This window comes from Heloderma suspectum, chromosome 2, assembly GCF_057233095.1.
Source record: "Heloderma suspectum isolate Gila_16-S chromosome 2, 16-S_ref, whole genome shotgun sequence".
In the NCBI taxonomy this organism is placed as follows: Eukaryota; Metazoa; Chordata; class Lepidosauria; order Squamata; family Helodermatidae; genus Heloderma; species Heloderma suspectum.
Genome location: NC_139459.1, coordinates 100,498,082 through 100,524,179, shown reverse-complemented (window position 1 = coordinate 100,524,179; position 26,098 = coordinate 100,498,082). Strand labels below are relative to the sequence as shown.

The 26,098-nt window shown below is 43.5% G+C and overlaps 1 protein-coding gene across 1 annotated transcript in view; it reads left to right on the top strand.

Annotated features, from left to right (window-relative positions):
- Positions 1-26,098, top strand: part of TMC1 (transmembrane channel like 1) — a 65,639-nt gene that overhangs the window by 14,405 nt on the left and 25,136 nt on the right. Inside the window, exons 6-12 of the mRNA XM_084829664.1 lie at positions 694-792; positions 10,893-11,035; positions 16,676-16,820; positions 17,356-17,550; positions 22,242-22,421; positions 23,669-23,821; positions 25,070-25,198. Coding sequence (XP_084685790.1) covers positions 694-792; positions 10,893-11,035; positions 16,676-16,820; positions 17,356-17,550; positions 22,242-22,421; positions 23,669-23,821; positions 25,070-25,198 — 1,044 coding nt within the window. The remainder of the gene's footprint in view (positions 1-693; positions 793-10,892; positions 11,036-16,675; positions 16,821-17,355; positions 17,551-22,241; positions 22,422-23,668; positions 23,822-25,069; positions 25,199-26,098) is intronic.

Here is a 26,098-nt window from a genome sequence, read left to right as displayed (position 1 = left end):
GTGTTATGGGCTTGTCCATATTTTTATTTGCGAAATGTTGGAGGTTATGACACACCTAAGCTGTGAGGTATAATTTCCATCCCACAGTACAGAATTGAGGCTAAGAGATATAGCAACACGTCCAAGGCACTTTGTCCTTCCAAAGCCCCATCCAAGGCTATGGTGAGATATGAATCCAGGCCTTAGGTCTACACTCAAGGGCCTTCCCCCACTACTGCATGGAAATGTGGGGTAGAATGGAGGACATAGAAAGGTTAACATCACCATGTGACCTGTCAATACAGATGACCGGCATCTGATGTGGACTCAGCCCATATGCAGTGAGTATCTAAGCAGCCACTCTTCAATGATGTGTCATCTGAATCCATTCTTAAACTTGCTTGAAAACAAATGTGATTTGCCAGATTCAGATTCGCAATGAATTTTTCTCCCAGTGCAACATCAAGAGTCCAAGATGCAAAAGCCTGCATATTTGAGATCTCACTGATGTGATAGGCTAATGATTTTTAGGCTCTAATTTCACATACAAATAATTTCAACATCAACTTTAATGTTAGATTAGCAGAGAGAAACAATAAACCAATGCAGAAATGAGCTAGAAAGCGAGTTTCCCATTGCATGTTACATGTTGGCCTTTTGTTTGTTGAGGTTGTATTTCACATTTTTAACACTTTGCCCCACTTTGGAATACAGGCATTGATGGGGAAACCATATGGGACTTTACCCAGAAAAACTGTGCCAAGAGCAGAGGAAAGAAGTGCTATGAACTTTGCTACTTTGTGGGACTTTAGTGTAAGTGCACCCTTTACGAAAACCATGTGCTATGCTCTGTTTTTTTGACTCTGCAAAGGTGCTTCCAGATCAGACTTTTATCACACCACAGCCCTGCCTCATTCAGGGAATTCCATGGTGGGTCCAGATGCCACTGTTGTCTTTCACTCGTAAATGTCCTGTGTTTTCCCATTGCTTCCTCCATCTTTCTTCTTACTGTGGAAAAAAAGAAAGAAAAAAAGATGGAATAGCTGTACACTGCCTTCTGATTAGTAGTGCTAGGAGCTCTCCATCTGCACCCTAAAATGTTGATTTCAGTCCTCAGCAATTCATTGCTTGAGTTCACTTATTTAGTATATGGCATTTAAGTAGATAAAATGAAAAGATATACATTCCAAATCAGTTTGGGAAAAGGGTCAAACTTCACACCAGTATTCCATGACAGGAACGAAACCCTTACATTCACTTGCCACAGGGATTTCAGACATGTACAATACAGTTAAAAGGGAGAAAGATGGAAAGTAGCTCACTAAATGATTCAGTGTGCTTCTGAAGACCTGCCATGTTGCCTTATATTTACTGAGTTGATGTGTCATAAAGCAGACCCCAAGGGCTACCATGTTGAGCCATTCTGGGCCAATTTCGTGATGCACAAAAACATTGTAGGTGGATTTGGTTCAGTGGAGCTGTGCTGTGGGATTAATTTGGCCCTCTGTGGCTATATGAAATAACAAGCCTGCAAACTGGCAGTGGCAAGAGAGCAAAAGAAAGATAAATGAGGAGAAAGAACAACTGAGCACCTAGTCATGTGTTTCACTGCTTTATTTTGTTTACCCTTAGGGATCAAGGATATTGTTCACATCAGCAACTACTGTGGGATTTACAGTAAGCTACTTACCAGGGTGTGTTAAATTGCTGTGGGAACTACCTGCAGTAGTTTAAGGTGCTGTGGGGAGCACTTTCCTGTAGGACATGTGCAATCACAATTCCTGTAAACTCTACAGTAAATACTTGCTGAAACCTCTCTTACCTGAAAAACAGTGTGAGTATCGATGTGTGGTGAGCTGCAAAAGAATGAAGTCATTGCCTCCTTCCAGACCCACACTGGGATAGTGTGGGTATGGAAGGAAGCAATTACTTGCCCATGTTGCTACCTGCTACTTGTACAGGCTAGCAGAAGAAGAGAAGGCAGACCATACTCAAGAGCTGCTGGGGCTAGAACTGTAGAACTGATACATAGTCATCAAATATGTATGTCAAGTTTCCCTTTATGACCTGGACCCCCTGTTTCCTTAAGTGTCCCACCTTCCTTCTTTAAAACTTCCCCTTTCCAGTAACATGGGGTTTGGGCTGTAGACAATGGGAGATGGACACCCTAGACACAGGATTTAATTTACTAGTAAATTAAAGCAAACAAAACTAAAGGAATTTATGCAATAGAGCTGAGTGATACAAAAGGCATTAAAAGAAAATAAAATTTGCAAAATGCAAGTTCCTTTACCCTAGCCCTTCCTAGACTTTTCTAGGCTGCGTCTTCTTGCTCACTCTTCAGTCTCTGCTCTCACTGCAGGCTCTGGCTGTCTCTCTGATCTTACTGGCTCTCTTGCTCTCTTTATATACCCTCCTCCCTCAGAAGTGAAAGTACTGTTTCAAACCTGAAGAAATGAAACTTACAGGGGAATTGAAACAGAAACTTAACTGGAGAAATGAAACTATTCCTCTCAGAGTTACCCCCTCCCAACAGAAAACTCCAGGCCTCCAAGCCTGACCTTTTCCCCTTTTGCTTCTGTAGGCCTGAAACCTTCACAATGTTGCTAGCAGAAGGTTGTTTTTTGTGGTATAATATTTCTTTAATAAGAAAAATCCTTCATTGTAATTTTTAATATCTGATAAAGTCAACATACAATGCAGCCATAAAACCTCAAGACTCATTATACTCACAAGTTTGATTACAGCTGCAGTCCTATCTATGCTTACCTGGGAGTAAGGCCATTTGAGCTCAGTGCAACTTACACATAAACAATTTTAGGATTGCCCTGTACATGGTGTAAACTCATCTCGGATTTATGTGACAGTGGATTGAGATGGAAAGAGATCTATTGTTGACTGTAATCTCCAGGATAGCATTGCTTCTAAAATTCTCCCCAACTCAGTAGAATAACGAGGAAGGCCCCCAAATGCAGCAAGGCTGGCATTTCACATTTTGAGGAAAGTGAAGTAATACACATTACCATCTGAAGAGCACCAACTCTGTAAGACCATTAGGTCCACAGAGAAGGACATAAGAGCATGACATCCAGAGTCTAAAATCACCTAAATGGAATACTGGTTTTGCTTCCAAAGTGGAACCAATGGACTAGGAATTCTCATTTGTTGTTGTTGTTATTGTTGTTGTTATTATTATTATTATTATTTTATTTCCATTTTTAATAGTGTGTAAAACAGGGGTCCCAAACATTTTTGGGTCAGTGGGCACATTTGGAATTTCGAGGGAGTGTTGTGGGCACCCTCGCAGAATGGCTACCATGGAGGTCTTGCTCATTTATAAAATGGATATCATGGTGGGCATGGCTGGTCGCAAACCAAGCATTTCCCAGAAGACAACCTGTCGAGGCTAAAGGAAAAGTAAATTGCCAAAGAACCTAAGTACAAAGTGGTGATGGGGTTCAAAAAACCAGTCTTTTGAGTACAAATAAAGATGGTGCAGAAAGACAGCACTTCCCTTTGCAGCATACCGGCCTCTCAGTAATATTTTTTTTTTAAAAAAACTTAAGAAATAAAATAAAAGTCAGGAGAGGCAGGGAGCCTGGCAAGCACCAAGAGGTGCTCACAGGCACATTGATGTCCATGGGCACCATGCTGGAAAACCCAGGTGTAAAAATTCTGATTTTTGCATGCATAGTTTACCATACCTTTCAAATCAATCAGATCCTTCATGTTTCCCCACTCTTCAACATTTTGTACGCATTGCAAAAAGCACTGCATTGAAACAAAGTTGATGTGCTTGTATGTAGGGTTTTCTCCTCTTTTTGTGTGGTGTTTTACCAGTGTGAAAGAGCACATGTGTGCATCAGTAAAACACTGCAGAAAAAGCATCTCAGACAATGCAATCATATGTACAACCAAGCCAGACTGTTTGTTCCCCCCACCCCCTTTTTCTGGTCAGTGGCTTATACAGGTACAGTGTATGCGTCAAGAACGTAGAGGGGAAAGGAGATACAAATAAAATGGAGGAACTTAATGATGAGGCAGACTGTGTATGCTTTGAAAGAACATTGAGACATTTTCCTACTTAAACTGGAATCCACGAGGAGGACAGAGGGCAACCATCAGAACATGATTAAATATTGAGCCAAGCTGTAATGCCCAGAAAACAATGTACTTAAGGCCAATTCTATTCTATACAGTGCTTTTGCTCAATGGAAGGAGGCATTTGTGTGGGTGTAGCCCTATTCAGGCATGTGCCTGCTTGTGTGTAGAGCTAAACTGGGCAAGGAGATGTTGGTGTGCATGTAAGCTCAGTGGACACTGGTAGCTCCAGTTTTGGTGGGGCTTTGAATCCATTCCAGGTTTCAGCCAAAACTCTAAAGGATCTATCCAAGGTGCTGAACCCTACCCCCAAAATACATTCAGCACCTTGGATAGCTCCTTTAGAGTTCTGGCTGAAGCCTGGAATGGATTCAAAGCCCCACCAAAATCGGAGCCACCAGCCTCCACTGCTTAAGCCCCTCCCCCAGCATCCCTGGGTGTCCAGCTTCCATGTAGACCATTGCATGTCGAGTGTGAAGGTCTGAAGAGGGCTCTGTAAGCTCATTCATGCCTTATCAGGGGTTCCAGTTACGGGAACTCTGCAAGTATGTTCAGCTGAATGCACTTACAGATCCCTCTTCAGACCTTCGCACTTAGTGTGCAAAGGTCCATGTAGAAGCCAGGTGCATGGGACACTGGGGGAGGGCTTATGTGCATAACCACACCTCCCCACACAATTTAACCCCACACATGAGCAGGGCTTGTGCTATATATATATATATATATATATATATAATCAACAGATACACATGGGAAATGTTGTGTCAAAATGAAAACCCACATTCATATGGCTGGGAAGATCTGGGAGCAGAAGCTGGCCAGAATGTGGTAATCAGTTCACAGATCTCTCATGTAAAAGCCACATTCAGATGCAAACTCTGTCACATCTATTTCCCAGTGGAGTAAAAACACTACGTCAAAACTGGCTCCTAATTGCACATTAAACAGGGATTGATGGAAGACAAACACTAGCAAGCGTATATTTGCAGAGAATCATGGTTTGAGAGAGAAGTGGTGATCCAAAGAAGATCATGGGAAGAATTCTACATATATTCTTTCACTTATATCTTTTTTTCGAAAAAGCTGCCCCTGCACACTGCATAGCAAGCTGATTTTTAATGTTAATGAGCGTTTAAAGTACCATTTGTGATGTGGCAAGGTAGGCATGGGTTACAAACTGAAAAAAGGCTATGAAAGCACCACTCTGTGCATGCTTGTAATCTACTGCATTTACATGATCCCATGTGCAAGCATACACAAATATGCTTGGCTGGATTACAGCCATTGTTCCTGAAATTACCATTCAATATTTACAGGGTAATCCTTTGGTTCCACTAAACTGAGCTGTTACTCTTCCCAGACAAGAAACTCACAGGGGCCATCATCGGGAGCCTCCTGGTAGCTTCCTGGGACGGAGCACACAGGAAATGTGGATTTGAATCCTGCCCCAGGGAGCTGGTGAATTGGCAATGCATCGCTTAGCAAGACACAGCTTTGAGTGTTCTACTAGCAAGAGTGATTTTGGATGCCATCTTTTTTAGGGGGCAAGGAAAGCAAAGCAGAGCCAGATTCCAAACTTCCAACTGATAAGGCCTAGTAAACTCAGGCCTGCAAGGAGTCTGTGGAAGGGACCAAAGGCAAGTAGAGAAGTCTGAGGCAGATAGGTCAGTTTCCGGAGACGGTAGTCAAAAGGACCTGGGGCAGGCAAGCGGTGAAATCCTGAGGGCAGCAACAACCTAGGTCTGAAGGGTCAAAGTTAGGATATGTAGGCTGGGTTCATTCAACATGCTAACCCATATTCAGTGGTTGAGTGTGGGTTGTTTTGAAATGTGGGTTTGTTGAACTGTGGGTTAATGTGCTGTCCGAACCCAGGTTAACAAGCCACCCTGCGGAAAATGCTTTGGGTTTGGACAACACGCGAATCCGTGGTTCAACAAACAACTCACGACTCAGAACAACCCACACTCAACCACTGAGTGTGGGTTAGCATGTTGTGTGAACTCAGCCATAATCTATTAATGATTTATTTTTTGTATCTTCATCTTTAACATTTGAATGTTGTGTTATTATTCTAAAATGGAAACCCCTCTCAAAATGTTCGGAAACTGAAAGGCAGGTAGCTTAAACAAACAAACAAATGCAAAAATGATCAATTAAAACCAAGCTAAACACAATCTCTTCCGTATGCTCTGTGTCTATAAAATAACACAATAAAATAACACAATAAAGGGGAACGTTCTGAGGTTGCTACTTAAAAACCTTTATGCCTTATGATTTCTTACTAAAATGTACTAGGCATCCTGCTGAGAGGCCTTTTGTGTCAGAAGCAGTGACACACTGGAGTAAAGGGAAACAAGCAGAGGAGAGACAAAGGGAAACACTGACATTTCTATTCCCAGTCACCCTGTTTCAGTCTTTATGAATCAGTAACTCAAAGCCAAACTAGAGGTGAAATTAGATGCATCTTTAATGCACAGTTTGTGAATTCGGTCCCAGATTAACATGGTTTTAAAATGCAGAAAGTGGGAGTACAGCAGGTGGGGAAAGGAGGATTTAAGCATTTCCTCCCCTGCTGCAATCCTGAAGACAATCCCTCCTCTGAAGGCTGGTATTTGCACTGGTGCCAATGGAGAATCTCCTCCTAATGTAAATAGATGCTTCAGAGGAGAGATATTCCTCAAGGCGACAGCAGGGGAGGAAAGGGTTAAATTTCCCCTCTGTGTCTGCTGTGTTTCTGATAATTGTCAGCATCCCACCACCACCGCCACCAGCAGCTGATCATTTAAAAAAGAACTACAGGCAAAGATGCATTTAATGTCATGTCTGGTTTGGACTCCAGTTGGTCCTGATCATTATACATCCAGGGTAATGATTTTTTAGGGCACTCACTGCCTGGCACAAAAGAAAAAGAAATACGGGGTACGTGGCACCTATGTGGCATGCCTTTCATACAGCGTTGATGTTCTGCGAATAATTAAAACACTGATGACCTCAGAGTCCCATAATTCCCCAGCTGAGACAATGTCAGGACCAGTGCAATTGAGGAAACAGGTTGATAATCACACCAGAAATCTATTCATATTTACTTGTCCTGTGTTAAAATTTCATTTTCGCCGCAGCCAGGATTGCAAATGAGACTTAGCAGGCAAACACTGCGACTCATCTCAGGCAGCCTGACAGTCACAATACATTGACTGCATGGCTTGTGATTAAACGAAACAGAAGGATGTTAGCCTACTGACATTTTAATCTACTAATGGTTTACTTTTAAGAAATATAACCATCAGCTAAACAGCAGAAGGGAAGGGAATGGATGCATTTTACATGCGAGACAACTAAGCCCCTCTGCATTACCACAGTCAGTTAAAACCCTTTCTAATTCATCTGCAGGCCATTGGAAGATTATGAGGGCAAACACTGAACTCTTATGTCTGATTTGAATTTGTTATGGCCACTTGCAACTATGTGATGTTCCTCAGGAGTGGTCTTCAGCAGAGGTGGAATGGTCTCCAGTGGTAGAGTGTTGCAACAAAAAGACAGGAGGAAACCTTTGTCCAGTTTGTGTCAATTATTTTTGCTTGCCTACACCAGACATTTTCAGTGTATTCCTTAGTTTGGGAAAGCAAACATATCTTCATTTATAAAATGATTTATATACAACATCTATCTATCCATCCATCCCCTAGTGGCATATCATTTAGTAGATCTAGTTAGGTCAATTGATTTTCAGACACAATCCTAAGTGCTGGGTTTGATTTATAAAGCCCTGCATAGCTTAGTCATTCCATGCTGTACAGATCAAACAAGAGTGCCCACGACTCAGGGGGGTTAATCTGTTATATCCACTGCATGAATAAAATCTAGTGAATGGTTCATATAATGAACCCCAGAGCATATGTTACAATTTCTGATGCCGAGCTTAATTTCCTCTTAGGAAACAGTGCATCTGTTGAAACATATCCTTGTAAGACTGGGTTTTTAGAGACAAAAGGGTTAATGGCATTGGGGGACCGCAAATGTTTCTGAAAGGCTTGTAGTACAGGCCAAGTTCCCAAGAACACACATGGTTAGCGAAATCACAGGTAATTGGCCCACAAATGTTACAAAGCAGCAATGAGCCTCCACTAATCTTCCAAAGGAAACCAAACCTGGGTAAGCACTGCGCCCCATAGGGTGGCCATGTGTCCTAATTTACAGAGGGCAATCTTCAGTTTGAAGGGCTGTCAGATGAGAGTCCTCTATTTGAAGGCATCCTCTTTTGTCCAGTCCAAGCCCAGTTTAAACATAACGTGTTATAAGAAAGGAGCGCAGGGGACTTGAAGGTGCCCATCAGCAGTCAGCCCCTGAACAGCAGACCGAGGAGGCACGCGGGTCACCTGGCCACAGTCTTCCATACTCAGGTGAGATGTATTGTATTCCTATTTAAATGAGAGCCATCATTCCCACATCTGCATCGGCATGTATATATTAGCAGATGCAAAATGTGTGCAAATCTGTGTCCTCTTTCTGCATCTTTGGGGTTGATGCTTAAGTGGCCACCCTGGAACTTCTCACCACTCAGAGAAGGAGGATGAGCATAACAAAATGAAATCCAGGGTGGATATATTTCCTACACAAATACACGGATGGGGCAGCCACTGCACCTATTGGCTATTGATACTCATGACATTCGTCCCGTACTCAGTACGTTACACATTATTTCCTACGTGGAGATTCATCTATGCATAGGAGATTGCAATGTTTGAATTGCCCCTGAGTCACTATTTTCAGATGCCCAGTTTGAGTTACCCACCAGCTGCTGATTTGGGGGCTTCTGGAGTGGTATGCTCTCTTGTTCTCCAGGAGGCATACACACGCTGAAGGCCGCAGATCCATTAAGGATGGGAAAAGCAATGCATTGCCTCTAGGGTGAGCTTATGCTTCCTCACCTCATTGAACGAGTGGGTTTTGTTTTCCCACTCGTTCTCCCTTCTGACCATTGGACAAGAGAGCTTCAGCTATGGGGCAGGATAGAAGTGTAATCGACAAAAAGAGGGATGTGCTTTTGACAGGAGTTCTACAGATCTGGGCTTAAGTGTACAGCCTAATCTGGATGGAGTCACATGCCTCCCGAAAGACCAAGTGTGATGCTTGGGGTGTTCCTGGATATTTCCTAGATGCCCAGGTTGTGGTGGTAGCCAGGAGTGCTTGACCAGCTTCACCTGCTTAGGCAGCTGCAGCCTTCCCTAGAGAAATCAGACCCTGCATTGCTCACTCGTGCCCCAGTTACACCTAGACTGGATTACAAGGTTCCCTTTGTCTGGCTGCCTTTAAAGACAGTGAGGAAACTGGAACTGCCATGCACCTGCCAGAATGTTGACTGAAGCCCAGAGACCAGAATGTTGACTGAAGCCCAGAGACCGGATTGTATAACTCTGATCTTCTTCCAACTACACTGGCTGCCTGATTTTTCCGGGCACAATTTAAAGTACGGGTATTAATCTTTAAAGCCCTAAGCACCATCCTGGAGTGGTATATTTGGAAGTGCAGGAGTGCGTTGTGACAGCCCCGATAGCCCTCCCCCCCAAGGCGAGACCAAAATTGCAGGCAGTTGTGTTGATCCATATCAACAAACCAGCTCTAGGAGTTTTCATCTCCACCAGGATCAGGGTTGTAAAGCGAAGCATCCTGAATTGCCGCTTCAAGACCAAGCCAGCTAAAAATGCTTTGCATTACAACATGGAACAATATATTGTCACTGGGGAAATTAATTTCCTGCCAGCTGCTGTGATGATTGCAGCTAAACTCAGGGGGAGCAGGGGATTTGTGGGTGGGGCAGGGGTGGCAGATGACGTCAGTGCCCCTGCTAAAAAAAAATGGCTGGTGCTTTATCCCTGGCCCCACTACACCACTGCCAACGTGGCCTGGGATCTGGATTATAGTTTCTGGTAGCACAGAAACATTGTTTCTGTGCCACCAGAAACAACGTGGCCCCCTTAGTAAGAAACAACGTGGACCCCTTAGTAAGAAACAACGTGGCCCCCTTAGTAAGGTCCAGTAAGGGTGTGTGGCAATCTAGGGAACCCGGGAGGGAACCCCAGGTCAGGGGAGGCTGGTGGATCCGATTTCAGTGGGGCGGAGATTCCATTCTGGGTTTTACTTACAACCAACCAGGAGTCTAAAACAGCTATCCAAGGTGCTGGACCCTATCCCCCCAAAGAGCCCAGCACCTTGGATAGCTCCTTTAGACTCTTGGCTGGTTGTAAGTAAAACCCAGAATGGAATCTTTCCCCAAGGAAATTGGATCCACCAGCATCCCCTGCCCCCCCCCCGGGGGGGGAGGTCAGATCTGAGGTTCTGCACCCCTGCTCCGAGTGTTTACGTGCTGACAACTTCTAGGCTGTATTTGTGCTGCCAACTCAGCATGAGCAAGAGAAGCTCCTGCTGTCAAACGTGAGACAAGCTTGACAATGGTGAAGTACTTTCAACCAAAACCTAGTATTATGAGAAGGATTCTCTTATTCCAAACAACTGGAGGCTCAACTGCCAACTGTTTAAGAATTAGAACAACAAAAGGCTCCCCACACCACCCCTACCCCAGATTAGGGTGTATTTGTACATGCAGGTCACCCTGGTGTTCAACTCATGAGGTGCGTGCAGCAGGTAAGTGGTTCCACGTCTCTAGCCACTCTTTTGCACCTGGCTCAGGTTGTTGACTCTAACACAAAGTAGTTCCTGGAAGGCTGAAATCTGCCCACAACTGCCACAGAGTGTTGTGAGAAGGCTTTTTAAAGAAAAGATGTCTAAATTGTTACTTGTCGTTGACTTTCCAGGGCTTTGCACAATATTCGGTGCTCTTTTATGGTTATTACAATAACCAGAGAACAATTGGGTGGCTGAAGTTCCGGATGCCTCTGTCCTACTTTTTGGTTGGAGTTGGCACCATTGCTTACAGTTTCATGGTTGTCATCCGCACGTAAGTTTCTTCTGATGTGACTGTGTTAAAGAATTAGAAACATATCGATAGACTGAACTGTGCTTGTTTATTACTAGCTAGCACACCTGGCTTCACACGAGTTACAATAGCCCTTAGTTTGATACAGCAAAAGCCTTCAAGCAAAGGTATGTATTTGGCAGAGTTGGCCCCATCTGTGTGAAGCCACAGCCATTGGCACTGCTAGACACAACTCCCATGGTGGTGTGCCCCCAGAGGGAGGGAGTGGGTCTATCCACTCTGCCCCCTGTGGGAATAACTCTGGCATCAACTGTGTCTACTGCAATCTGCAAAGCTATGGGCTGGTTGGGGAAGTCTGCCACCTAGTCAATGAAGATGGTACTGCAAGCTTCAAATCAATGGACACATTTAAATTAATTAAAATCATTTAGGGTGCAATCCTATTGAGATAGGTGGCTACCTCTGAACTCAGAGGTGACCGCCTATCCAAAGCAGGGCATGAGAAGCACAGAGGGGATCGTTCCCTCCATGCTTCTCCTGCCCTGCTTTTTCAGCTGGACAGCCGATTGCAGCTGTCTAGATGCGGGAGCATGGAGTGGGAAGGGACGCTGCTGTATATAACACATTGGATGTGTCGTACAGGCAACTACGCTGTCCCTGCCCCAGAATGCCCTTTCCGGCTGCTCTGCGCTCCTCTTGCAAGCACGGAGGATGGGGCTGTTCCATGCTGCCTCTGAGGCAGCGCGGAAGTCGGGGGAGGTCAGTTCTCCAGGAACTGACCTCAAGATGTGGCTCTGATGTTGGTTCCCGCAAAACCAGATATCCCATGGCCGTCTAGCTGCTGTCTAGCGGCCATAGGATAGGTGCCCACATGTGTTTCAAAAACCAAATAACCCCTAACTTCTGCCTAACCCCTATAGCACACTGGCTCTGCCCTTCCTGTTCCATCCCTGAGGCTTTTGGCAGTTCACAATGACTGAAAAACTAAATGCATAAAATCAGCTCTACGTGAGTATTTTAAATGTTATTCTAATAAAGACCCCCACCAGATTCCTAAAAATTAAAACTCAAATGTAACCATTTCCTAGCATCAGCTTAATGACACTCCAAAGAGGAAGATTTGTGGAAGGCTTTTCCTGAATATTGGTGTATTTTAATACACTTTCCTTGGGTCACACCTTCAACAGCAGGACTGATATGCACTGGTTGACGGAGGGAGGAGGGAGGGGATGGAGGGAGGAGGGAGGATGGATGGAAAGTAGGAAATCCTGAATTAATTTACTGTTATTTAGCTTTTTAAAGCCTCTATCTATCTATCTATCTATCTATCTATCTATCTATCTATCTATCTACCTACATCTATCTATCTATCTATCTATCTATCATCATCATCATCATCATCATCATCAATCCATTCATACTGGAAGGAAATGCACACTCTGGGAGAGTTGGGGGAAAGAACTTTCACTGAAATAGCACAGCAAAGAAGCATGAAATAAATGTGTAACCAAAGGAATAGTGATGTCAACATTTCTTTTTTTGTGTAAAGTTTTCCATATAGTGTAGTGTCAAGTAACACTCATAAATTACAATCATTCCTTTTTATCTGGCCTTGCAAAGGCAGGGGGTGGGGTGGCTGGCGTGGGGGAGGAAGGACAGGAACTTATGATGACAAATCCAAGTGCATAAGTCACCGTGAATAGTAAATGGCTATCTGCATGGCTGGAATGGTCAGCTTGTGCTTGCTTGTACAGTTGTTCTCAAGCATTAGTAGCAACAGATATAAAAAAAATTACTACACTACAGAAGAAAGCATAATCTCCACCTATGCTTTCTCATTGATAATCATGTTCGGACAGTCTTTGCCACCCATGGTAGCTTAAATAAACCGCTGCAGTTTGTGGAACATGCCAGGCGCCCACAGATGCCTGTTCCCTAATCCAAAACCACCAGCCCTTGTAGGTTGTTGTGTCATATGAACATGGTGTGGGGGGTTGTTGTTGGCATGGTTAACAAACCTCCCAGAATCCATGAACTGTTTTAGGGTTGTGGGTGGTCTGTTAGCCATGCCAACAACCCACCCTCACCGTGTTCAGATGACATGACAACCTACGAGGGGGGAGGTTATGGAAGAAGCACCCATGGGCACCCAGGACATGCCGCAAACCATGGTGGCTTATTTAAGCCACATGCTCACACCGCAGCCACCATTTTGAATATACAAAATCCTGCCCCCTGGGTTCACACGATATGACAAGCCATGGCGTGTGTATGCTGCAGCTTGGATATTTTAAATAGTGGCTCCATAGGTGAATTAATCGACGGTAGGGGTGTACGAAATCAACTTACCTTTCTGACTGGAGGCATCAACGGGGGGGGGGGGGAGGCAATCCATCCCTCCCCCCATAATCCTTCCCGGCTGGCTCCACTCTGCGGCAAGTCTGCGGAGCTGCCGGCCGGGCCCGTCTGCAGCCAGACATCTATCCGCTGCCGGGCTGCGGCCACAAATGGTGTCCAGCGTAGGGGACGCCATTTGCATCCCTGCTTTAGCCATGATAAGCTACGTAAATCTTTATGTAGCTTATCATGAAAAGAGCAGTGACACAAATGGCGTAGTGGCCGCCATTTGTGTCCCCTGCTCTTTGACTTGATAGGCTACGTAAATCTTTATGTAGCCTATCATGCGAAGGAACAGGGATACAAATTGAGTATTTGAGTCCCTGTTCCTTTGCGCGATAGGCTACGTAAAGATTTACATAGCCTATCATGTCAAAGAGCAGGGGATGCAAATGGCGGCCGCAATGCCAGCCGCCATTTGCATCCGCAGTCGTCAGTCCATCCATGGATACAACAATGGTGGCCATATTTTGGGGCTTCAGAGCTGGCAGCAGGCAGGATCCGGCCAGTGAGGGACTTCACGGGGAGGCAGAGGTAGGACATCTGATCCTCCACAGATACAATAGAATCCGGCCTCATTGGGGTCCATGGAGGATTTTTCCAACATCCCTAATCGACGGTGGCTTACTGTGATGTGCAAATCACCCAAGAGCTTAGTCTCACCATTCTTTGCCACAGTATGAACTAAAGATGACTTTCTCTCATTCATGTGGGCCAACATTTTGCCACATGCAGTGCCCCCATACATATTGCCTGTAAGCCCAAAAATATCAGCTATAAATGTAGAATTCAAACCTGTAGAGATTGGTTTCATAGTCATTTCAGACATGATGATAGAAAGGGCCATAGCTAGGAATGGCCTAACCTATCAAGCTAGATTTTGCTCAGGTTCATTCCGTTCTGTTTCCACATTGGATTGGTTTTTTTTAATATAGACCACATGAAATTATGTGCATATGTGCATATTTTCATGCAGCTTTTTCAAAATATGCTCATATTTTGTTCAGATTTTATTTCAAATGTACACATATTTGTGGATACTTTTTCAAATGTGTGCATTTATTTGCAAGCAACTGTTCCACTGAATAAAGTGTTTTTGTGTGCATTTTTTCAAATACACGTATTTTCTTTTGTATGCACAGTTTCAAATGTATGCATTTTTGTGTGTGTATTGTTCCAAATATATGCATTTTTGTATGCATTTTTGGTGTATGTGTGTGTGTGAACTGTATTACAAAATTCAGGGAAGTATGGATTTCAATGTCTAACTGTGTTCTGGTTCATGCTTAGGTTTGGGAAAGGCCTTGGAGGGGTGCATGTGGGCCGCGGGCCACAGGTTGTGCACCCTTGCCCTCAACACACACACACACAGAATGAATGTGGTCAAGGGTAGGATATGGCTGGATCTCTTTCAGTGGAGGCTGGTGGCTCTGATATCAGTGGAGTGGAGAATCCACTCCAAGTTTCAGTCAGAACCATCCAGAACTCTAAAAGAGCTATCCATGGTGCTGGATAGCTTCTTCAGAGTTCTGACTAGTTCTGACTGAAACCTGGAGCGGATTCACCACCACACTGACATCGGAGCCACCAGCCTCCACTGACTCTGCCCTTGAAATACATTGACACTAGCCTTGCAGTATTCAGGAGAAAGTGAAGTCAACTGACATAATGTTCAAAAGCCAATAAAAGGCCACTTATTTCAGTCCCTTCTCCTCCCAATTATGCTTAAGTAAGAGACAAAAATAAATAAATAAATAAATAAATAAATAAATAATTCACTGCACAAATAACACATTTCTGATCCAGTTATGATGGAGCCATTACAAATATTTCTTTGATACTGTATTTGTGAAGATTCTTCCTACAGAAACCTCTCAGGGAATTATAACTGAGTAGCTGCCAGTCACCCATTTATTTATTTATTTTTTAAAAAATCCTTGTGCAATCCCTCAGGGCAAAACAAAAGGAATACCCTTGGGTGAACATGTTCTGTATGTGCTAAATTTCCATCTGCCCACAAGATAATCTTGATCTATATTTAGATAACCTTAACAGTAAATCCTCTTATATTCTTTGGCTGGTTGATGATTTCACAAAAAACAATATAAGTGCAAAACCTCAAATCTAACAGCGAGCTTTTTGTTTGGTTGGCTGTTTTTTCTGTGATTGCCTGGATAGACAGCAGAACAGAGACAAAGGGGAAGGGCATTGACATTACATTGACAGAAATCATTACAGCATAAATCAACCATCAACATTTCCATCTTTCTGTTTCTGAATCCTTCAAGAGAATTACCTGTTGGTCTTAATTCTGATGACGTAAGGTGTGATGCTACTTTATTTTCATACTCCTTGGGAGACATATCAGTTTATGAAGTTACATCATTTTCTCCTGCACAAACCCAGTTCGTTTCAATGACGTTTGAACAGGAAAAGTGTTTGGTGTTGTAGATGAACAAAAGCAAGGGCTACAAATTGTGTCGTTCAATCTTTGCATTCCAGTGGGACTGTGGCACAGTGGCAGAGCACTTGTTTTGCAAGTAGAGGCCCCAGGTTCAATTCCTGGCATCTCCAGTTAAATGGATGGATCAGGTAGCAAGTGATGGAAAAGAACTGTCTTGGAGGGTCACTGCAAGTGACAGTAGACAATACTGAGCCAGATGGACAAACAGTCTGATCTGGAATAAGACAGCTCCCTATGTTCCCTTACTCTGAGGTATGTTCCACTGTATTCAGTAGAGCTTATTCCCAGGAAAGTGAACATAGGATTGCAGCAGCCCACATTTATTTAATTCATAGATTAAGCAACTAAACTTAGTTGCCAATTTATTGGTGGGGCTTTTGTTTGTTAAATGGTAACTTATCTTATACATCAATTTCTAAAAAAACCCCTCCTATCTATTGAAATTCTGGCGATATGCAAATGCATTAAATTCAATTGATTGATTAAACAATCAGTCAAAGGTAGCTAATCAGCTAAAACATTTTAATCAGTTGACAGCCCTTATAAACTAAAGAAGAGCTTACTTTCACCCCCCCTCCCCCTGCTAAGGTATTCTCAGGAATGCTTAATACATTGTTGTTGTTCAGTTGTTAAGTCGTGTCCAACTCTTCGTGACCCCATGGACCATAGCATGCCAGGCCTTCCTGTCCTCCGCTCTCTCCCGGAGTGTGAGGGAGAGAGCAAGTTCGTGCTTAATACATTACATTTTTTTTTTTAAAAAAAAAAATCATGTTATAAAGCCTGTTTCTGACCTTTTTCAGAATGGCAAAGAATGCACACGATGATGGCGGTGGAGATGATACAAGTTTTAACTTCAGCTGGAAAATGTTCACCAGCTGGGATTACTTGATTGGCAATCCTGAAACAGCAGATAACAAATTTGCATCGATAACAACGAGCTTTAAGGTAATATGTGGCCCGCTGCTTGCCCGGTCTGATATCAAGCATTGACTCATATCATGCCATAGAAAAGGGTTACTGAGCTGTAAAGGTGGTAAATCATAACAATGATGTTACAAATAATATCAGAGACATAAAAACTAGAGAAGAATAACCCAGCCCATAGCAGCAGGCTTAAAAGAATCCAAACGCCTGACAAAACAGGAACGTCTTCACGATTTGCCTAAAGACCATAAGAGAGGAAGCCAACTAGGCTTTCCATGAGAGAGTTCTACAAACTTGGCCTCACTACTGAGGCCAAGGCTCCGTCCTGGAGCCGAGGTAAGGTTCCGTCCTGAGTCCCAGCCAGCCAAACCTCTTGAGCAAAAGTGACATCGAGCAAATCCTCGTAACATTGTCCATGGTGAGTGGGCAGCAATTCTTGGGTCAAGATGGGTCTTGAAATATCTTGGCCCTAGATCGTGAAGGCTGCTGTCGTGATTCTTCTCAGTTTGCTCACTCACAATGAAATATGTTTCCTGTTTGTTTCTAATAAATACAGGAAGCAATTGTGGAGGAACAAGAGAGCCGGAAAGAAGAGAACATCCACTTGACCCGATTCCTGAGGGTTCTCGCGAATTTCTTCGCATTGTGCACACTGGCTGGGAGTGGTTATCTCATCTACTTTGTTGTGAGGCGATCCCAAAAATTTGCTTTGGAAGGCCTTGAAAACCATGGATGGTGGGAGAGAAATGAAGTTCGTTCCAGCATGCTTTGCTTTCTAAAATAGATGTAATTAGAAGACATGGGTCTAGAGCTGCAGGGGTGCTTCCAGATGGAGGGCTCCTAGTGCTAGCAGTGAGAAGCCATTGTGCAGATGTTCCATCTTTTTCTCCTTAATGGATTTTCTGCATTAAGGAAAAATGCTGAAGAAGTGGTAAGAAAACATGGGAGGGTCACGAGTAAAAGTCAACTATGCCTGGACCCTTGTAAACCTCAATAAAGGAGGCTGGGCAATGGCACCCTCAAAGCCTAATCTAGAAGCACCCATCATTATGGGCTGGGAAACAAATCGATCAAAAGAGCACTCCCATTTTTTTCTCCATAATTTCCTAACAATAGTCACTTTGATTAATCAGGGGAATAGGGTCTGCACATAGATTGTGTAAAACTAAACTTGAGGCACAGAAAATGTCCATTGCATAATATATATTTTTTGTCCTTCTTTATGCTCAGCTGTGCCAGGGTGTTATGAATTATGCAGCTTCCTATCCAAAGTGGACATGTAGGAATCTACAACTACAAGTTATTCATTGTGTTGGATCCAGACTAAATTAGACTGTGATCCTATATATGTCTACTCTGAGGGACCTTCCGGAGGATATTTGGAGGGCACATGGGGAGATTGCAGGTTTTTTTTCCCCCTGCCATGATAGGCTACGTAAATATTTACATAGCCTATCACGGCTCACTGCAGGGATGCAAATGACGGTGGCTACAACAGCCGCCATTTGCGTCCCTGCAGGGCTGCCCAGCGGCTGGATGTCTGGCCGCGGGTGGCTGGAGCTGGCCGGCGGCTCTGCAGCTTGGCCGCAGAACGAAGCCGGCTGGCCGGCCAGGATTCCGGGGGGGGAGGCACGGAGCGCCTCCCCCCACCTGCGGAGCCCGGCAGAGCCAGGTAAGCGGGGTTTCGTACACCCCTACTGGGAGGCTGCAGAGAAATGGAAAGATGTGTAATAGAGAGAGAAAACATACAGAGCACCCTCAGCCATCTTACAGTGATTAGGTAAACTCAAAAATGCAAGCGAAAGAAATTAAAAATTCTGCCTCAGCAAAGCAGAAGCCTCAACATTTTGATGCTATTGCAACTTACAGGAGCAGTGCAATAAACTTAGGAAAAAAGAAAGGACCTGTGCTACAATCCCTGCCAGTAGTGAGCCCTGTCTGGGTGAAACTGTTGAAGAATTTCTCCTCCCCTAGGAGAAATTAGGTGAAATTGTCCCCCCATTTTCTCTACCCACAAATAGGCTGGAGAGTTTTGAGAGGCCATTTGCGCACAGCTCTAGTTTTTGTTTTGTTTTCTGCTTTAGATTCCTTTCATTTTAATGTGCTGTGTTTCTTTTATTGCTATTTTAGTGTGCTGTTTTACTGATATTTTATCAAGTGTTTTATTATGTATTTTATCGGTGTACTGTTGTTTTTCAATGCTTTATTGTAAGCTGCCTTTATTTATTTATTTTTAGTCCAAGTCAGCACAGAAATGCTTAAAAATAATAATTAACAAATAAATAAAATATGCAAGGTAGCAAATTCAGATAATATGAGAGGATCTTTCAAAAACACATTGAGCTTGCAGTAGAGAAAGTGATCATGTATTACAAAAAATGCATGTTGAGGTCTTGAGCTATTTAGCCACTGCTCATTTTGAAGTCTATGTAAGTTTTGCAATTGCAATGAATAAATAACCCCCTTCCTCTAATTATTCTGCTAATTATGTAAAAATGAAAATATGTTTGCATGAAGGATAGCCTTTTATTGTTGCCTTCTGCAGCAGGGATGTTAGACAAGACTGTTATTACTGCACACAGCGTGGGTAGAGAGAGCATGATTTATATGCGCTAAACAGTTCATTCGTAATGAATATATCATTTTAATGGCAAGCAGTCAGGATTAAACATTCTTTATGGAACTGGCATGCTGGAGAACAGTTAGAGCTAGAGTTTAGACTTGGCTATAATCTCAGCCTCATTTATTAAAAAGCACAGTGTCACTTTAGAAGCTGAGAAATCACAGTGGCTTTATAGACAATAATTTTCCAGCATACACAGTCTGGTGCTAAAGGTCGCTCTTGATGGTGGTTAACCTCCTTTTGAGAGGATGCATTCTCAGCTATTGTTACTAGGAACTAGATGACTAATAATTAACAGGATCAATTCTTTTATAAATTCATTCACCACCAATAAAAATGTAGGTTTTTAGTCTGGAGTAATCCTATATGGAAGAATATTTAGTGGTGATAGGGTTGTTATAAACAATTCAGATATAAATCTCCCCTTTTATTGTTTTTAAATGATATTTTAATTCTATTTCCCCCCCAAAATATATAATATAGTTAAATCAAACAAAATAAAAACATACATCCAAAGAAGACCAGAATGTACAATACAAATGCATAACAAAAGCTGAATGTTGTAATTAATTAGGACAGATCTTCAAAGAATTAATAACGATATAAAAATCATAACTGTCCTTCCAGAAAGATCTGCCTTGACTTGAGAAATAGGGTGCTGAAGACTGATGGATAGATAAACCATCCATCAATAAATGAGTCTGACTGTCAGGGCTGCCCTATCATGAGGCAGAGTGACAGTTGCCCAAGGCGGCAGACGCTGAGGGGCAGCAGCAAGGCCTAGGATGGGAGAGCTGTGTGCTCTGTGTCTGCAAAGTTAGCCTGCTTCCTCTAGGTGCAGTAGAGGATGCTGTCCCATGCCCAGTATTGAAGTAAGATTCAACTGCTAGTTCAGTCCGCTTTTGTACATGGAATGGGAGGGGGCGCCATCTTGTTCTTTGCCTCAGTCGGCAAAATGTCTTGGGCCAATCCTGCTGACTGTGTTTGTCCATCAAACTCCTGAGCTTGTTCAGTAAATTTGTCGATCAAGGCTGAATCCCGAACTCTTGGGTAACACTGAGCAAGCTCAATCAGATTATTACGTTTCCCACCTTGAGTCAGGCATTGTAACTAAGGAGTTTTTCCTAACAATACATTTGGTTGTGTAATACAACTGAGCCTCTCTTCCAAACAATCCATATCCCTAAAGTATCTCCTTACCAAAATAATCTCAATAAGACATTTCACTTATTCACTGACTGAAAGTTCAGCAGATAACAACTAACACTCATTAATTCACTTGAAGTCCCTCTAGACATCAAGTCACTATGGCTCACTTTATTCAGTTTTTATTTCTACACATTTTAAAGTATCACATAAACCTCTTTCAAGTGCTTTAAAACATCACACAGTCAGGCTAGCCCCCAAACCCCAGTGTCCTCTCTTTGGGTATGGCTGTATGAAGAGTAACCCCTACATGTGAGTAAGCTGTTCTCAGGTTGAGAAGGGAAGCCCGTAGTAGCCAGTGGCAGTTTTGTAGTAACTATATTCCATGGTGCTTTAATTCTGGGTAGCAACCTGAGGGCTACTGTATTATACAAAGCTTGTTAGGAAAGCCTGTCTCTAGTTGCTGCATGAGGATACTATCTGTAGCCTAAGGCAATGCCTGTTAGCTTGTAGTTTGCATAATAAAAGCAATAGACTGGAAATACAACTTGGCAGCTTGACCACAAAGAAAGCCAGGGGCCGGGCATTTGACAGCCAGCTTGGGCTGACAAAGATTCCCCAGTCCTGGATTAATGGGAAAGAGATGCTTGTATTTTATCATTCCATCTCTGATTATTGCTGATCAGAAGAATATCCCAGACCTACCTACTTATGGGTCAATTCACATGATCCATTTTCCACTGTGCGCTGATATTCTGTAATCATGATATGGTAGAATGCATGAGGAGGTAGGTTATTTCAAGAGATCAGGGTCTCCACGGCTCTCCAAGCTCCAAGGGTTGGGACGGATTCACCTGCGCTGTACCTCCCTTCATTGGGAAGGATGTGGCCTGGCCAAAGCCAGTTCCCAGCTGAAACTGGTTGGGGACATGATGACATCTAGTGTTGTAGAACTCAGAGTCAGAGAGACCACGGAGTAAAGGAAAAAGAGTTTTTCTTTATTTAATGCGCGGGCTTAAGGCTGGAATCACTTCCAAAGAGCCAAAAGCCCCGATTTACATCAGCAAATTGTTTTTATAGACATTATGACAAATAGGAAATGGCTCCTCCTCTCTCTCCCATGTGGGGTTGCAGTCCTCAACATTTCTTCTCCTAGCACCATTGTTTATAATACAAGAAATGGGTTATAGGGTAGCCATGATAAGCAGAGAACAGCAGAGAACATGATATACATATCACTATGACCTTAGCCTTTGTTGACAAGATAAGAAATTCCTGTGTCTCGTCAGCTTACAAACATATATTTCAGAGAGCAAGAGCTCAGCAAGAACATGAAGCATGAGACTGCATGACGCTACTTAGTCTGACCCCCGATATGGCTGCTACATGGCTACATCCTTGATGGGGGCATGGCATGTCCACACCCTCTGATGTTATCCAGCTTGCAAAGAGCTGGGGGAGGGTGGGTCATTTGGCCTCCCACCCCACCCCAAAAGTGTTCCCCATCCCTGTTTTAAACCTAGTCCCACCTTTTTCATAAAGATAACAAGCATTAATATCAACTTTCTTTTTATACTAGATGTACTAAAAGTATCAGCAGTGGAATAACATATGATCTTTATGAATGAAAAATGAGCAGGATTTTGTTAAAACCTTGTTTCCAACCCCTGCAGGTGAACATGGTCATGTCCCTTCTGGGAATGTTCTGTCCTACTGTATTTGATGTCATCAGTGCCCTGGAAAACTATCACCCTCGAATAGCCCTCCGATGGCAGCTGGGACGAATCTTTGCTCTTTTCCTGGGCAACCTATACACATTCATTATTGCTCTCATGGATGAAATCAATCTTAAGGCAAGGAAGAAACAGGTTCCACAAGTCTGATGTTTTGAACTCCAGAAGGTTATGAATAGACCTGTGAAACCAATGGAACATGTTAGTTGAGAATAACTTGTTTCAGTTGCACTTCTGACTAGCTGGGGTGCTTCCAAGATGGAGGGCTCCTGGCACTACCAAAATACATTATTCAGCTCTTCTGTCTTTTCCCCCTTAGTGGATTGTTTTGGGTAAGAAATAAAGATTGAAGAAGTGGTGATAAAACATGAGAGGGTTGCAAATTGAAAATGGCATCACCTGGACCCTCTGAAAAAAAAATATCTGTGAATGAGGCAGGTCAATAGTGCAATAGAAGTCTCATCTGGAAGCACCCCTGGATCAGGGACATGATGTTTTGAATTCTTCTGTGTTGCTAAGTACAAAAGGCTTCACAGGTGTATCCTGGCTAGAAGGGAGAAAATGTTTTTGGGGGGAGAGTATGGGAGTCCCAATAACAACAACAATTTTTGTAGAGTAGGTGCTTTACATAGATTATCTAGTTTCCAGGCGGGATCCATGTCAATGTTGCGGGGAAAATGATGAAATACTGTATGTTGTGGCACCTTAAAGACTAACACATTTATTATGGCATAAGATGTTGTCAACTAGAGTAGTTTATCAGATGCATGAAATGTTATCCTCAGTTGGCAGATGTGTGTATGTATGTGTGTATTAGATAGATGGATAGATAGAGAGAAGATAGACATGGCTGGGCGAGGGTGGGGGTACTTTTCCATTTCATTCTCTTGATAGCACTGCTTACAATTCTTCCCCTTCCCACACAACCATATATACAATCCAACCACCACACACACACACACACACACACACACACACCTGCAACTGAGAGAGGGGCGAATTCATCCACAAAAGCTTATGCTATAATAAAGTTGTTAGTCTTTAAGGTGCCACAAGACTCTTAGTTGTTTCTGATACATTATCTCAGTAACCCTTACAATACCTCTCTAATAATCAGTACTATTATTCCCATGATAGGCCAGTATTATTGTTCCCATGTGGGAGACATGATGAACTGAAGGGTGAGCAGAAGTGGCTTGCCTAATTCTGCCCACTGACTTCATTAGAGACATCAACGGAGCATTGGACTTTCTGGTTTATAGTTGGTTTCTTAGCTACAAACCTATCCTAGCTCTGTGTGATATATGTACTAGTTGGATTTGTGCTATTGGGGCAGGGGGAGAAAAATCATGTTTAATTTTTCCTAGTTGGAAGAAGAGAAGATTGTAAAGCAGAACATGACCATTTGGTTAGCCAGCCTGTACAATGGAACACTCCCAGAAAACATCACTGGTCCTCCCATCCAAGTGAACCCTGCAGATGTCCCTAGAGGCCCATGTTGGGAAACCATGGTTGGTCAGGTAAGGCAGTTATACTTTTGGAATGATACCTGCTTGCTTACACTCATAAGAATATTACCTCACAGTCTCAGTTTCTCATACCATCCTTCCTTGCCTCTGGAACTGCCGGGCAGTGAACCTTTGCGCAACATGGGCTCTTGTTTCAGTAGGTAATCCTCACAAATAGAAAGAAGTAACAAGGATGTTTTGCCATTTTGTCAGTCCAGAGTCCTAGCCCTGAATGGGCCACCTCAGTCTGCCTGATGGTAGGGCCGGTCCAAGCACGCTCTCCAGATTAACCGAGAATGGCTTCTCATTTGGCACTAGACAGTGCTCAGCTCTGCTTTTGTCTGAGGTGATCCAACCAGGATTTCTCAGCCCATGGCGCAGGGTCAGAACACACACTATAATTGTCCTGGGGTTGCTGCTGAAAGTAGTCTATGATATTAGTGATTCCTACCAGCACCCTGCCTGTAATGCTTAGAAGTGTCCAGCTTTGCCATGGCTGTGTGCAGGGGGTGCAGAACCTCAGGCCGGGGGCCAAATCTGGCCCTCCAAGGGGTCCTCAGAAGGCCCCCCCTCTTCCCCTGGACCCCCTGCTTTCCCCATCCACCGATTTTTGGGTGGTTTTCCAGTTTTTGTGCCATTTCCCCCCCATTCCCAAATGGTGAAATGCCTCTCCTAAGGCCTAGTTACGGGCAGTAAGAGCTTTAAGCTAAAATATGCTGGCATGTTTTTTTGTTTTTGTTTTGTTTTGGTATTTTGGCCCTGCCCCTTTTGCCTTTGGTCCCACCCACCACTGGAATGTGTCTCCAAAGAGTTTCTCCAAAATGGATTCAGCCCTTGAGCTGAAAGAGGTTCTGCATACCTCATCTACACACACAGATACACAGACACGCGCACGAAATGTAATCACTTCTGAAAAATAGCAGGCTATGGAGAATCTTCTGAATTCTATATTTTTTGAAATTTTACAGAGAGGCAAAGGGGACACAAGAGGCATTTCTTAAGATGATTCTGCTGACAAAACAGTTTATGACAGTGCATACTTGAAGAGTTTTTGTAAAGAAGCTAAAGTTTTTGTTAAGTATCCCGATGGCCAGTTTGAAACCATGGGGGTAGTATACAATGTTAGCCCTACTTACTGTAGACCCATTGAAATGAAAGGGATTTAAGTTAGTCACAATGTTGGTCTTTTGGTGTTTGCCAATAGAAGAGACAACCCAATGCATTGCTCTTTTTAAAAAATGGGAAACATTGTTTCTGCAGGAATTTGTGCGGCTAACAGTCTCTGACACTGTGACGACCTACATCACAATTTTAATTGGAGATTTCCTAAAAGCTGTCTTTGTCAGGTTTTTCAATTACTGCTGGTGCTGGGACTTGGAATATGGTTTTGTAAGTATTCAACTTCTTCTTGTCACCTGTTTTCTTGCTCTCCCCTGCTTTTTTAAAAAAGAAATCCATTCTGAAATTATCATTATGATCAACATTACTGGTTGTAGCACTATACTATGTGCACAGTTCTGTATTGTACTGTTGAATGAAGAGGAGATGTGCCAGATTCACAATCCTGAGAGGTGTTACTGGGGCACGTCAATCCTTCTTTAGGAACATAGTGCCATGAGCTGATCGTTAGAGGAGTAATACTGTATGGGAAAAACTCCTTCAAAGCAATAAAGCCTGCTGTGTTCTAATCTTTACTGGAAGAACTCCATATTCAAAAGCCAACCCCAAGAAAGACTTGTATCCTATGGTGTCATAAGGACAAAGAATGCAAGAGCTGCTTTCCTGGATGAGATGAAGGGAGCAATCCTATGGCCACTATTCAGCGGCTAGATGGCCATAGGTTATGTGGTTTTCCGGGAACCAACCTCAGAGTCCGTGCTCCAAGGTTGGTTCCTGGAGAACCGACCTTCCCCCCTGTCTGCACTGCCTCGCAGGCAGCATGGAACAGCCCCGTGCTCTGTGCTCAGAAGAGGAGCATGGAACGGCCAAAATGGGGCATTCTGGGGGGCGTTCCAGGGCAGGGAAGGCGGAAATGCCAGTACGACACATCCTATGTGTTGTCTGGCAGCCTCCTCCCCTGCTCTGCTTTTCCTTGGCTACACAGCCAATATCGGCTGTCTAGCCGAAAATGCAGGACAGGAGAAGCGTGGAGGGAATGATCCCTCCATGCTTCTCCTGCTCTGCATTGGATAGGTGGCCACCTCTGAGTTTGGAGGAGGCCGCCTATCCCCATAGGATTGCGCCCTAAGGACCAAAACAGACATTACTTTGAATGTGTGTCTTGCTGCT